Raw genomic sequence first — 15,037 nt, 5'->3', positions numbered from 1 at the left:
GTCAGTAGACAGAGTGGGTTCAATAGGTCAGTGGACAGAGTGAGTTCAATAGGTCAGTAGACAGAGTGGGTTCAATAGGTCAGTAGACAGAGTGGGTTCAATAGGTCAGTAGACAGAGTGAGTTCAATAGGTCAGTAGACAGAGTGAGTTCAATAGGTCAGTCGACAGAGTGAGTTCAATAGGTCAGTAGACAGAGTGGGTTCAATAGGTCAGTAGACAGAGTGGGTTCAATAGGTCAGTAGACAGAGTGAGTTCAATAGGTCAGTAGACAGAGTGGGTTCAATAGGTCAGTAGACAGAGTGGGTTCAATAGGTCAGTAGACAGAGTGGGTTCAATAGGTCAGTAGACAGAGTGGGTTCAATAGGTCAAGACAGCCACGTAGAGGTTGAGACTGACCAGTGCTGTGGGTGGTGATGCAGACTTCCCGTATCACTGCACAGGTGTGATTAGTCCCTCACAGCGGAATTACAAGTCCTTCCAACCCATGTATTTCTCACTTGTCTTCCTCACAGGTGAATACTGGATTGATCCAAACCAAGGCTGCTCCAGGGACTCATTCAAGGTTCTCTGTAACTTCACATCTGGAGGAGAGACCTGCATCTTCCCAGACAGGAAATCAGAAGGAGTAAGTGTTTCTCAGATCTCTCCTCAGCTTACAAGGGACAATACTGTGGTCCAAACACATTTAAACCATATTGGCACCACACCAGAGGAATTACAGCAATTTGAGTCCCAGGGGTAGATTCCCAATGTGTTGCTGGTTTTGTGGATCGTTCGCTCGTGATACAAACCGGCCTGATTCTCACCTCCAGTCAAATCAATAGGAATAAAAGTTGGGCCGTTTCTATAGTGATCTGACAACCCATAATACAACTTGTACATCTGGGCTTCAAGTCCAAAAATCTACCCCAAGGAGTCCTCAAAGGAAAGACCTGAGCACAGTGTGACTGTGTAATAGGTTCTTAATACCAAACAATACAGTCTCCGAACACCCACAGTCTCCGAACACCCACAGTCTCAGAACACCCACAGTCTCCGAGCACCCACAGTCTCCGAACACCCACAGTCTCCGAACACCCACAGTCTCATAACACCCACAGTCTCCGAACACCCACAGTCTCAGAACACCCACAGTCTCAGAACACCCACAGTCTCCGAACACCCACAGTCTCAGATCACCCACAGTCTCCGAACACCCACAGTCTCAAAACACCCACAGTCTCAGAGCACCCACAGTCTCAGAGCACCCACAGTCTCAGAACACCACCCACAGTCTCAGAACACCCACAGTCTCAGAAAACAGTCCCATCCCTCTCACAGAGCAGGGCTGTATTCTGACTCCTTGCGACTCCTGCACAATGACAGGCGCCTGGCCTGTGGTTGCCTGTTCACCCTTTCAAACAAGGAAGGAGTGAATATAATTCACCCCAAACCCAGATGCCAGTAGGAAACCTGGCCAAGTGCACACAAGGTGTCAGCCATGGCTCACTGGGTAACAGTCTCGCCTCTGAGTCAGAAGGTCACGGGTTTGAGCCCCACTCCAGAGACTTGAGCCCATAATACAGGCTGACAGACTGAGGGAGCGCTGCACTGTCGGAGGGTCAGTACTGAGGGAGCGCTGCACTGTCGGACGGTCAGTACTGAGGGAGCGCTGCACTGTCGGACGGTCAGTACTGAGGGAGCGCTGCACTGTCGGAGGGTCAGTACTGAGGGAGCGCCGCACTGTTGGAGGGTCAGTACTGAGGGAGCGCCGCACTGTCGGAGGTGCCATTTTTCGGATGAGACGTTAAACCAAGGCCCCGTCTGCCCTCTCAGGTGGATGTAAAAGATCCCATGGCCACTACTCTGAAGAAGAGCAGGGGGAGTCCTCCCCGGTGTCCTGGGGCCAATATTTATCCCTCAACCAACATCACTAAAACAGATTATCAGGTCATTTATCACATTGCTGTTTGTGGGATCTTGCTGTGCGCAAATTGGCTGCTGCGTTTCCTACATTTCAGCGGCTGAACCTGGCACAGTGCGATCCCATCCAAACAGAGCCACAAATGATTGGTCCATTAAAATGCCAGCTGCTGCTTTCATCGTTTTCCCATTTCAGAAGCCTGCGGACTCGCTGATTTTCCGAGTTCTGAATCTCCTTCAGGGCGGGTTAACCCCTCACTGGCTACGGCACCAAGTGATGCGATGGGACGAGGTGGGGCAGAGGTGCGGGGAGTGTATAATCCCCAGACAGTGGGGGGCAGTGACACCCCCACTTCATCAGAGCCTCGAGATTCCAGGGTGACCACTGAACCTTTCTAAGAAATATCGATAATTAATTCCTGACCAGCGCTGGGGAATTCTGCTAAACTCGACGGGGCAGTTAGCTCAAAATGGGCGATAGCCAATCAGCAGCCTGTTTTAAACCCCGCCCCATTTCCTTTTCCGTTGATGGGGCCTAACACAGGCCTCTGATTCGCTCCTGTCTAAAGACCAATTATACCCCCCGTGAATCTGTGGTCTGTGCTGAGTGACTGACTCTCGGGGCAGTGATTGGAACCAGACGATTGGTTTCAGTGCTCCCAGGTTAGGGAGGGCAGGGCCAATCAGCCAAGAATCCCGTTATCCTGATCACTATCGACAGACCCTGGCTGGAAACTCTGTGCGTGGACATCAGCCAAGGAGAGGATCGGATCAACTGGGCGGCCTCCTGCAGTTCAACACTCTGCTCACACTCACTGTCTGGCTCACACGTGACAAAATGGCCACAGTAGGGGAGGTACCAGTGGGCGGCCAGTGCCCATGGAACCCGTACCTCAGTGAGAGTCAGTGTGTGTGGAACCCGTACCCCAGTGAGAGTCAGTGTCTGTGGAACCCGTACCCCAGTGAGAGTCAGTGCCCATGGAACCCGTACCCCAGTGAGAGTCAGTGTCTGTGGAACCCGTACCCCAGTGAGAGTCAGTGTCTGTGGAACCCGTACCCCAGTGAGAGTCAGTGTCTGTGGGACCCGTACCCCAGTGAGAGTCAGTGCCCATGGAACCCGTACCCCAGTGAGAGTCGGTGTCTGTGGAACCCGTACCCCAGTGAGAGTCAGTGTCTGTGGGACCCGTACCCCAGTGAGAGTCAGTGCCCGTGGAACCCGTACCCCAGTGAGAGTCAGTGTCTGTGGAACCCGTACCCCAGTGAGAGTCAGTGTCTGTGGAACCCGTACCCCAGTGAGAGTCAGTGCCCGTGGAACCCGTACCCCAGGGAGAGTCAGTGTCTGTGGAACCCGTACCCCAGTGAGAGTCAGTGTCTGTGGGACCCGTACCCCAGTGAGAGTCGGTGTCTGTGGAACCCGTACCCCAGTGAGAGTCAGTGTCTGTGGAACCCGTACCCCAGTGAGAGTCAGTGTCTGTGGGACCCGTACCCCAGTGAGAGTCAGTGTCTGTGGGACCCGTACCCCAGTGAGAGTCAGTGTCTGTGGGACCCGTACCCCAGTGAGAGTCAGTGTCTGTGGGACCCGTACCCCAGTGAGAGTCAGTGTCCTCAGGGAGAAAATCTGGTGGAGAAAAGAGAAAGCAATGTTTAAGAGATTCCAGTGAGTTGCGATACTCTTGTGTTCACCTCGATTACTCAGACTGTTAGTTTCCACATTAACTTTTTTCCTTTTTTCCTTTGCTCTACTGTCTCACATCAGGCAAGAGTCACATCTTGGCCCAAGGAACTACCAGGCTCCTGGTTCAGTGAATTCAAGCGTGGTAAACTGGTAAGCTGGGATCGCTTTCCTTTCTGGTCTGTAACCAGTCTCGTATTTTACAGAGCAAAATGGCTCGTTGGCCGAAAGAGCAGCCTGGTGCTTGGTATAGTCAGTACAAGCGAGGCACCCTGGTAAGTGGCTAAACTGCCCTACATCTTACTCCATGGCTGACACAGGCTAGTGCTTTCTGATCTGGCCGCTCGATGCTGTAACTCTCGCTTTACCCTGCACAGTCACACTCACTGAGTTACTCAGAGAAGCATAGGATACTCGTCCCCTCGATCCCTCCCCCCTCACCCTCGCCCCAGTGAGAGTTAGTGTCTGTGGAACCCGTACCCCAGTGAGAGTCAGTGTCTGTGGAACCCGTACCCCAGTGAGAGTCAGTGTCTATGGAACCCGTATCCCAGTGAGAGTCAGTGTCTGTGGAACCCGTACCCCAGTGAGAGTCAGTGTCTGTGGGACCCGTACCCCAGTGAGAGTCAGTGTCTGTGGAACCCGTACCCCAGTGAGAGTCAGTGTCTGTGGGACCCGTACCCCAGTGAGAGTCAGTGTCTGTGGAACCCGTACCCCAGTGAGAGTCAGTGTCTGTGGAACCCGTACCCCAGTGAGAGTCAGTGTCTGTGGAACCCGTACCCCAGTGAGAGTCAGTGTCTGTGGGACCCGTACCCCAGTGAGAGTCAGTGTCTGTGGAACCCGTACCCCAGTGAGAGTCAGTGTCTATGGAACCCGTACCCCAGTGAGAGTCAGTGTCTATGGAACCCGTACCCCAGTGAGAGTCAGTGTCTGTGGGAACCGTACCCCAGTGAGAGTCAGTGTCTGTGGGACCCGTACCCCAGTGAGAGTCAGTGTCTGTGGAACCCGTACCCCAGTGAGAGTCAGTGTCTATGGAACCCGTACCCCAGTGAGAGTCAGTGTCTGTGGAACCCGTACCCCAGTGAGAGTCAGTGTCTATGGAACCCGTACCCCAGTGAGAGTCAGTGTCTGTGGAACCCGTACCCCAGTGAGAGTCAGTGTCTATGGAACCCGTACCCCAGTGAGATTCAGTGTTTATGGGACTCGTACCCCAGGGAGAGTTGGTGCCCATGGGAGCCTTACCCCAGTGAGACCACCTCCGGGAGACAAATTGGAGTGGGCGAAAATACCTTTTCACAACATCACCAATTTACTGAGGCACCGTCATGAATATTTATGATCCCATTTGGTGGCATTGGTGAAGGGATTAACATTCCTCATTCCCTTTCGTTGGGCAGCGTGTGGGCGGGCCCTGCAAGATTAGATCACTGTCTGAGCAGCTCAGTGTCAGCGGTCCTGACCTTTCTCCTCTTCCCCTTCCAGTCTCTGACTTCCTGTATCTTCCCTGATCTTTACTGTGCTGTGATGGGATGTTTACCTTGGCTGCAGACTCCGACTCTCTGAGGTTTGGTGGCAAAGCCTCAGGATCTTCACCCAATGACTTTCTGCTTCACCTCTTTTCTTGCGAGCAACGGACAGCTGTCGAAACATTGGCCGGGGTGGGGCGGGGGGGGGATTTTCCCCAGGGCAGCTCCCGCTTCCCGCTTCTCCCAGGGAATGCAACGGGAACACGAAAACCCCGTCGGGTTTAGAAAGTCACCTATCACTCCCGGGGCTGAAGTCTTTCTCCCAGCTCACATCATGGATCCTCAATCTTCAGAACAGAGAGACCTGGGGGTTCACGAACACTAATCTTTGAAGGTGTCAGGACAAGTTGTGACGGCTGTTAAAAAAGCATATGGGATCCTGGGCTTTATAAATAGAGGCATAGAGTACAAAAGCAAGGAAGTTATGCTAAACCTTCATAAAACACTGGTCAGGTCCCAGCTGGAATATTGTGTTCAATTCTGGGCACCGCACTTTAGGAAGGATGTGAAGGCCTTAGAGAGGGTGCAGAGGAGATTTACTGGAATGGTACCAGGGATGAGGGACTTTAGTTATGTGGAGAGACTGGAGAAGCTGGGATTGTTCTCCTTAGAGCAGAGAAGGTTAAGGGGAGATTTAATCGAGGGGTTCAAAATAATGAAGGGTTTTGATAGAGTAAATAAGGAGAAACTGTTTCCAGTGGCAGGAGGGTCGGTAACCAGAGGACACAGATTTAAGGTAATTGACAAAAGAGCCAGAGGGGAGATGAGGAGAATTTTTTTTACGCAGCGAGTTGTTCTGATCTGGAATGCGCTGCCTGAAAGGGTGGTGGAAGCAGATTCAATAATAACTTTCAAAAGGGAATTGGATAAATACTTGAAAAGGAGACATTTACAGGGCAATGGGGAAAGAGCAGGGGAGTGGGACTAATTGGATTGCTCTTTCAAAGGGCTGGCACATGCACGATGGGCCGAGTGGCCTCCTGCTGTGCTGTATCTTTCCACGACCCTGTGCGGATGTTGGGTGAGGAGCTCCACGGTCCACTAGCCTACCAGCTGACACATGGTGACTGGCCACTTGACTGAGGTGTTGGAGATATGGAACTGGACCCCAGCGAGGGTCAGCACTTTCAGGAGAAGAGCAGTCACCCATCGTATCAAACCCCAACCCAATCCATGGGGGTAGGTTGGCAGAGACACCCTCCTGGTCAGTGCAACTCTGAGACCAACTTTTGGTGAGCGCACAGGAGCGGCCTGCATTGGTTCACCCTCCCTCGGGGACGTGGCCGCCTTTGAGATGATGTTCTCAGGTAGCATTTCATCGAAACGTTCATTCGTGTTCAGGTACAGAAACCTGCTGTCCATGGGCAACTGTTACTGGTTTACAGAGTCGGTGACAAGTTTGGGTGGTGCCTCAGCACCAGCCAATCGTGCCATCGAGCGAGACAACCCAATCCGAACCAGCTGGTAGAAGGCAGCATGTCCGCGGGGCAGTCAGACAAAGATCGTGGCTTCAAGAGAGCAAGTGACAATCAAAAGCAGTTGATGCAGAGAAAGTGTCTGACGGAGGCTGGTCAGCTCTGATTGGACGTGCTCCTGGAGCTTTCATCATCTGCTTCCAACCGCCTCACCCAGTCAAACAGCCTATTCCCCCAAATCTCCAGTATTTTTATAACTCAGAAGCGAAACTGTGTTCAAAGTGCATGAAAAAACACAACAATTTTGTTTAATGCCCCTATGATTTTTTTTTCCTGGGATTGTGCTCACAGCAAATGTCCTGGAGATTACTCTTTAATTCTTGGAGATTCCAGGACAATCCGGGAGGGTTGGTGACCCTCGTCTCCCTTCGTAAAAGCCTCAACTTTTTTTTTTAAATAATGAAACTAAGGATCGCTGTTCTGATTGAACCTTCTCACTGCCTCTGGGTGGTGTCGACTCCCCAGAGTGCACAGAAATAATCAGTCATTTTTCTGTCATTCGGGAGAGGCGGGCATCAACTTTCATCAAGAAACTGGTCGCCTAGGATACGCAGAGCCTGAGACAAAGGCCCAGCAGCCGGCCCATTCGCTTAGATTTCTTGCAATCGTTTCAAGGCCATGCTGTCAGCTCCAGAATGAATTCTGATCTCGGGAAAGGGATGTGTGATTGGCTCTGCTTCTGATCGCTGGTCGTGTTCTCTCCCGCTTGCTGTGTCACCCCTCTCACTCCCTCCCCCCCGCATGTCTTTTCTTCCCCATGTTCAGTCATACGTCACTCTCACGAGTGTTGGAAGGAACCTGGAAACGGCCACGGATCCTGGAAACGGCAGTTGGTAAAAGAGTTTTGTCTTAAGTTGGCCTCTGATTCTGACACTCACAGTCTGACGGGATGAGACTATCAGAGCCATAATCGATGACCTTCGACCCGGCGAGACCGAACACAGGGCGCAGCGAGGGTGGGGCGAGGGGCGGGAGTGGGACGGGGATGAGTATGGAATGGGGGTGAGAGTGGGGTCGGGGTGATTGTTAAATGGGGCGAGTGTGGGATAGGGTGTGTGAGTCAGGAGTGAGAGTGGGGCGGGGGCCCGAGTTGGGGTGAGGGAAGGGAGGGGGTGAGGGAAGGGAGGGGGTGAGGGAAGGGAGGGGGTGAGGGAAGGGAGGGGGTGAGGGAAGGGAGGGGGTGAGGGAAGGGAGGGGGTGAGGGAAGGGAGGGGGTGATGCGAGGGTGATTAGGATGGGGTGAGAGTGAGGCAGCGATGAGAGTGGGAGAATTGAAGAATAGATTTCGAGTGATGGCAGGAGATCACTGCTGTATTTGGGTCTTTATTAGACAAGATGTCACATGTAGATAAGATGTGGAGATGCCGGTGATGGACTGGGGTTGACAATTGTAAACAATTTTACAACACCAAGTTATAGTCCAACAATTTTATTTTAAAAACCACAAGCTTTCGGAGGCTTCCTCCTTCCTCAGGTGAATGTGACATTCACCTGAGGAAGGAGGAAGCCTCCGAAAGCTTGTGGTTTTTAAAATAAAATTGTTGGACTATAACTTGGTGTTGTAAAATTGTTTACACATGTAGATAAGGCTACGGACGGTCACATGGTTGAAGATTAATGTTTTTGATGGTCACTGAGGTCCAGTGAAGCTCTTACTGAGACCACAAAGCACATTGTGAACCCCTCAATATCCCTCCCTTCCACCCAAAGGGAAATCGAGTCCTGGACTACATTACCAGGGAAACAGACAGTGTAAATAAGGTCATGGTGCAATTAGATATTTCTGGAGAGGGACAGGAAGGGATTGAGGATATAGGGAGAAGGTGGGTAGGTGGGATTGAGGGATATGGGGAGAAGGTGGGTGGGTGGGATTGAGGATATGGGGAGAAGGTGGGTGGGTGGGATTGAGGATATGGGGAGAAGGTGGGTAGGTGGGATTGAGGGATATGGGGAGAAGGTGGGTAGGTGGGATTGAGGATATGGGGAGAAGGTGGGTAGGTGGGATTGAGGATATAGGGAGAAGGTGGGTAGGTGGGATTGAGGAATATGGGGAGAAGGTGGGTAGGTGGGATTGAGGATATGGGGAGAAGGTGGGTGGGTGGGATTGAGGATATGGGGAGTGGGTGGGTGGGATTGAGGGATATGGGGAGAAGGTGGGTAAGTGGGATTGAGGGATATGGGGAGAAGGTGGGTAGGTGGGATTGAGGATATGGGGAGAAGGTGGGTAGGTGGGATTGAGGATATGGGGAGAAGGTGGGTGGGTGGGATTGAGGATACGGGGAGAAGGTGGGTAGGTGGGATTGAGGGTACGGGGAGAAGGTGGGTCGGTGGGATTGAGCTCTCAAATCTGGACAGGCTTGTTGGGCCCGCTGGGTTTTCCAGTTCCTATAAAATTCTTGCCTGACCTTGTGGGCACTCGTTAATCCATTAGATTAACATCAGTGATTAAATGTAGCACAAAGGGAAGGTTTAATCCACCCATGACCAGGAGAATCAGCCCAGTTTCTGTTGTAACCTTGAAGGAGACTCCGTGAGACACAGAGTGCAGGGTAGGTTTGCTGCTTTTGAAATGTGTTAAATATGTGGTGGGAGACAGACTGTGGAGAATATCTCACCATTACATCCCAGGGAGTTCCAAGGGGTCACTTCATTCTTGGCTGACTGTGAGTGAGTTGAAGGCATGATGTTTAGTTTTGAATGGTCTCCCGCCTCCGTTGTTGTTCACTTTCTCTCTCCACAATCAGCTTTCCTACGCGGACTCAGACAGCAATCCAATCGGAGTGGTGCAGATGACCTTCCTCAGGCTACTGAGTGCCTCAGCCCATCAGAACCTCACCTACAACTGCCACCAAACTGTGGCGTGGTACGACACGGCTACCGACAGTTACGACAAGGCCATCCGCTTCCTGGGCTCGAACGATGAGGAGATGTCGTACGATAACAACCCCTACATCCAGGCCATCGTGGACAAGTGTGCAGTGAGTGCTCGCTCGTCTCTCTCCTGGGGTTAAAGCAGAAAGGTTTCACCAAACTATTGAACCTGTTAGCTCCAGGTTAGTCTTTTGGTTATTGTGGTGGACACACAGACCACAGAGATTCCGTGCCCGGTCTGTGTCATCGAGGTAGATCTTCGCAATATGGCAGTAAGATCTACAATTGGCCCTTGGGTATTAGAGAGGAGCAATCAGCCAGCATTCCTGCTCCCACCCTATCCCCGCTCCCACCCTATCCCCGCTCCCACCCTATCCCCGCTCCCACCCTATCCCCGCTCCCACCCCATTCCCGCTCCCACCCCATCCCCGCTCCCACCCCATCCCCGCTCCCACCCCATTCCCCCTCCCACCCCATCCCCGCTCCCACCCCATCCCCGCTCCCACCCCATTCCCCCTCCCACCCCATCCCCGCTCCCACCCCATCCCCGCTCCCACCCCATTCCCCCTCCCACCCCATCCCCGCTCCCACCCCATCCCCCTCCCACCCTATCCCCACTCCCACCCTATCCCCGCTCCCACCCCATCCCCGCTCCCACACCATTCCCGCTCCCACCCTATCCCCGCTCCCACCCTATCCCCGCTCCCACCCTATCCCCGCTCCCACCCCATTCCCCCTCCCACCCCATCCCCGCTCCCACCCCATCCCCGCTCCCACCCCATTCCCCCTCCCACCCCATCCCCGCTCCCACCCCATTCCCGCTCTCACCCCATCCCCGCTCCCACCCCATTCCCGCTCTCACCCCATCCCCGCTCCCACCCTATCGCCGCTCCCACCCCATTCCCGCTCTCACCCCATTCCCGCTCCCACCCCATCCCCGCTCCCACCCCATCCCCGCTCCCACCCTATCCCCGCTCTCACCCCATCCCCGCCCCCACCCCATTCCCGCTCCCACCCCATTCCCGCTCCCACCCCATCCCCGCTCCCACCCCATCCCCGCTCCCACCCCATCCCCGCTCCCACCCTATCCCCGCTCCCACCCCATCCCCGCTCCCACCCTATCCCCGCTCCCACCCTATCCCCGCTCCCACCCTATCCCCGCTCTCACCCTATCCCTGCACCCACCCTATATTTTATCGAGCTGAGAAGTCTCACCCCAGGATTTGATGGCTACATCCTCAGTCCACCATTAATATTATTGGAAGTGCCAGTTTCTGCTGGAGACCATGGAAACGAGGATATGGTCTTCCTGTACAGATGGACAGTGAAGACCCCATGGTACTGTTCAGGTAACAGCCAGGTGTTCTCCCAGTGTCCTGACCGGCATTCCTCCATCAACCAAAACCACCAAAAACACATCAACTGCTGTTTGTGGGCTCTTTCTGTGTGCAATATGGCTGCCATGTTTTACCTACATCACAACAGTCACTGCACTTCACAGTAATTCATTGTTGGTGAAATAAAAACAGGAAATACAGGAGAAGCTCAGTGAGTGAGGCCGCGTCTGTGGAGAAAGAAGCAAAGTTAACGTTTCTGGTCGAAGACCTTTGGTCAGACCTGGTCTTATGTGTGAAGTGTGTGGACACCCCTTGATGTGATGGGGTTTTGTGTATACACGAGTGTATCAAGCGTAGGTTGGTGCAGTGGGTTAAACTCTGGCCTTTCACCTCTGTGACCTGCTGGACTGATGGGATGAAAGTTCCCTCTCAGTCCGATGTGAAATGTCTCAATCCAGTTCCTGGTGCGCCTGAGTCTACAGCACAGTCTCTGAGTCAGCACTGATTGGCAATGTGACAGGGAATTGAACCAATGTCACACTGGTGCAGTAAATGACGCTGCTCTGAGATTGGGGCTAAATTGTTGGGGCAGAGTAGAGGGAGTTTTGTGCTGTACCTGACCCAGGACTGCTCGATACTGACCTAAAATGGGGAGAACTCCATTCTCAACACCAACATCCCTCACCTTGATAAGCAAAATACTTCTAAATATTTATTTTAAGTAGTGACAGGAAACAGAGAGTAGTGGTGAACGGTTGTTTTTCGGACTGGAGGGAGGTGTACAGTGGTGTTCCCCAGGGGTCAGTGCTGGGACCACTGCTTTTCTTGATATATATTAATGACTTGGACTTGGGTGTACAGGGCACAATTACAAGATTTGCAGATGACACAAAACTTGGAAGTGTAGTAAACAGTGAGAAGGATAGTGATAGACTTCAAGAGGATATAGACAGGTTGGTGGAATGGGCGGACACGTGGCAGATGAAATTTAACACAGAAAAATGCAAAGTGATACTTTTCGATAGGAAGAATGAGGAGAGACAATATAAACTAGAGGGCACAACTCTAAAGGGGGTGCAGGAACAGAGAGATCTGGGGGTGTATGTGCATAACTCTTTGAAGGTGGCAGAACAGGTTGAGAAAGTGGTTAAAAAAGCATACGAGACCATGGGCTTTATAAATAGAGGCATAGAGTACAAAAGCAAGGAAGTTATGATGAACCTTTATAAAACACTGGCTCAGCCACAACTGGAGTATTGTGTCCAGTTCTGGGCACCACACTTTAGGAAGGATGTGAAGGCCTTGGAGAGGGTGCAGAAGAGATTTACTAGAATGATTCCAGGGATGAGGCACTTCAGTTATGTGGAGAGACTGGAGAAGCTGGGATTGTTCTCCTTAGAGCAGAGAAGGTTAAGGGGAGATTTGATAGAGGTGTTTAAAATCATGAAGGGTTTAGATAAAGTAAATAAAGAGAAACTATTCCCATTGGCGGAAGGGTCAAGAACCAGAGGACATAGATTTAAGGTGATTGGCAAAAGAACCAAAGGCGACATGAGGAAAAACTTTTTTACGCAGCGAGTGGTTATGATCTGGAATGCACTGCCCGAGGGGGTGGTGGAGGCAGATTCAATCATGGCCTTCAAAAGGGAACTGGATAAACAGTTGAAAGGAAAAAATTTGCGGGGCTACGGGGAAAGAGCGGGGGAGTGGGACTCGCTGGATTGTTCTTACAAAGAGCCGGATGTGCTCGATGGGCCGAATGGCCGCTTTCTGTGCTGTAACCACTCTATGAATTCTGCCTTTCTTTAGAAGCAAGGTTTGGTGCAATCAGAGCCCAGAACTTGTTTGTAACCCTCCCGGGTTCGGTCCTATCAGGGGTCAAAGCTTGTTTCTAACTTCTGCCTTTTGTTTTTCTTTCTCGCAGACAAAGAAAGGTTATCAGAAGACGGTGTTAGAGATTGATACTCCCAAAGTGGAGCAGCTGCCGTTCATCGACATCATGTTTAATGACTTTGGAGAGTCGGGCCAGAAGTTTGGCTTTGAAATAGGACCTGTCTGTTTCGTGGGATAAAACCATTCGAAACTTCAGAGAGAGAGAGAAACAAAAAATGTAAAAAAAAAACACAAAACACAGAGGAAGAATAAAAGGAGAGTCTGCAAACCAACAACACTGTAACCTCAATGTGCAGATTTGTCACATGTGAGTTCAGAGACTGGCGGGCATGGAGCAGAGTTCTGGCTTCGCATTTCACCCTCAAATTGCCTCGAAAGGAAGCCTTCATCTTGAAATCGATCTCCCAGGTGTCGCACGATGTAAACCCCCAGACATTAAACCAGTCCAGTGAACAATTCGACAGCCCCGAGACTTTCTGATTTCCTCCCCCTTTCCCCCTCAGTTGAGTGGAGTCTTCAAAACAACACGAGGCCTTTGTGATAAAGTGCCCCCGATCTGTCAGCCTCTGAAAGTGAAAGTTGGGCTAATGCTTTGAGGCACCTCGATGATAGACCTGCTCCTGCTAACTCGTCCCTTCTCTCTCTCAGATGCCGAGTGGCTCGCTCTCTGTACCTCCTGCAATTTTTTTCTGGTCTTATTTCAGAATCGTAGTCTTTTTTTAAAAATCTCGTCAAATAAAAGAAATGTTTTGAATTAAACCCTTCCTCAGAAATGGTGCTGACATTTTATTATTTCTTTTTTTTAAAAAAAAACAAATCTTTTTTGTACGTTTGTAAGTAAATATTTTATTGTATAATATTTTTTATTCTCCCTGCAGCTTCTGGCTTTGAAACATTGCATGTGACTCTGTTAAAATGTACAAGGACAACTCTTGATTTTTACCTAATGTGCAAAAATATATATATAAATATACAAAAATGTGTTACGTAGGATTAATAAACCATGCTCTGCTGCATTATCAAAAGCACAAGGCTCTATAACATGTACTTCAGGCACAGTAACACACTCCGCATGTTAAGGTTTCTGTAAGAACGCTTTTCCTGTATCACGGGCCATTCTGTTTTGTGAAATCGCTTTGGTGCTATGTTATCGCGTTATTGGATGTGGTGGGGTGGAGGCAGGGGGGGGGCAGCTTTTGGTTAAGAGCCTCTTAAAAAGCCTGTGCTTTTAATCACTTAGTTAGGACGGACACGATGGGCCGAACAGCTTCCTTCTGTGCTGTATCATTCTATGATTCCAGCTACACGTTGCCAGATGTGCGTGGGCCATCGAACAGTGACCAGGAGACTCGATTCTGCGAGGGGACGTTATGTTTACTGAACAATAGGTGCTATTTAAACGTCTTGCGTGTGGTGCTATTTTGTCCGATTAATACCGTCCGTTTTCTTTACAAGGCACTGGTGACTCCCTGGCCTGGAACAGTCTCCCTTTTGACCGACGCTCCCTAACTGTCCCGCCGCACTCCAGAAGCCGGATTTATAGATGTTATGCATGCTGTTTCATATTTATATATTCATACCATTTTTATTTTTATTTTGAAACAAAGAAAAGTCTCCTTCAATGTAGAATATGTGGTCAGGGCCCCCTTTGTAAATGGTGCTTTATTTTAAATATCCCTCTGCAGAATGAGACGCCACAGAGCAGGCAGCCCTCACAATGGAACCACTAGGATGTTTGTGGTGCTAATTTATGTATTTGATAGAAATACCGAGCTCGCCTTCGCTTTATTCTTTTCATTGCTAAATAGTTCCTATTTTTCTAAAAACAAAATTAGAGAATTGCTTTGCAGAATTGCCATGCGCTGACTTTACTTCCTGTTTCTTTAAGTTGAGTTTTTTTTTTAAAACTATATTTTTTGTTGATTGTTTCGCTACAAACCGAATTCCCCAGCAGCTTGGCACGTTCCTCACCGATCTCACTGACCTTTAGGTCCTGTCATTCTTCGGTTCTGCACATTCTGTTAGCCTCTTTCTCCCCTCCTCATCTGTTACTAAATGGCTTTTCTCTCTCTCTATCCCTCTCTCTCACACCCACTCTTTCTTCCCAATCTCTCTCCCCCATCCCCCTATCTTGGTATCATTTTACGTCAAAGGCCTGGTATGTTCTCTCTCTCTCTCCATTTTGTGTTTTTGCCGCAAAGGTCTGTGCTCTCTTTTCTTTCCTTCTTTCTCTCTCTCTCACTCCCATAACCTCTCTATGACTCTATAACCTCACTCACACTTTCTCCCTCTCCCTAATCTAACTCACTCTCCCTCCCTCCCCACCGCACCCCAATCCCTCAAAGGTCTGGAATGTGCTCTCTC

General features: G+C 50.7%; 1 protein-coding gene across 1 annotated transcript in view; it reads left to right on the top strand.

Moving 5' to 3' along the window:
- The window catches only part of LOC137300742 (collagen alpha-1(V) chain-like), a 101,742-nt gene extending 88,310 nt beyond the window's left edge, over window positions 1-13,432 (top strand). The window contains exons 38-41 of the mRNA XM_067970011.1: window positions 513-625; window positions 3,659-3,727; window positions 9,317-9,550; window positions 12,705-13,432. Coding sequence (XP_067826112.1) covers window positions 513-625; window positions 3,659-3,727; window positions 9,317-9,550; window positions 12,705-12,851 — 563 coding nt within the window. The 3' untranslated portion in view covers window positions 12,852-13,432. The remainder of the gene's footprint in view (window positions 1-512; window positions 626-3,658; window positions 3,728-9,316; window positions 9,551-12,704) is intronic.
- Window positions 13,433-15,037: the final 1,605 nt, after the last annotated feature.

This window comes from Heptranchias perlo, chromosome 31 (assembly GCF_035084215.1).
Source record: "Heptranchias perlo isolate sHepPer1 chromosome 31, sHepPer1.hap1, whole genome shotgun sequence".
NCBI lineage: Eukaryota > Metazoa > Chordata > Chondrichthyes > Hexanchiformes > Hexanchidae > Heptranchias > Heptranchias perlo.
This window is presented reverse-complemented; position numbering and strand designations above follow the sequence as displayed.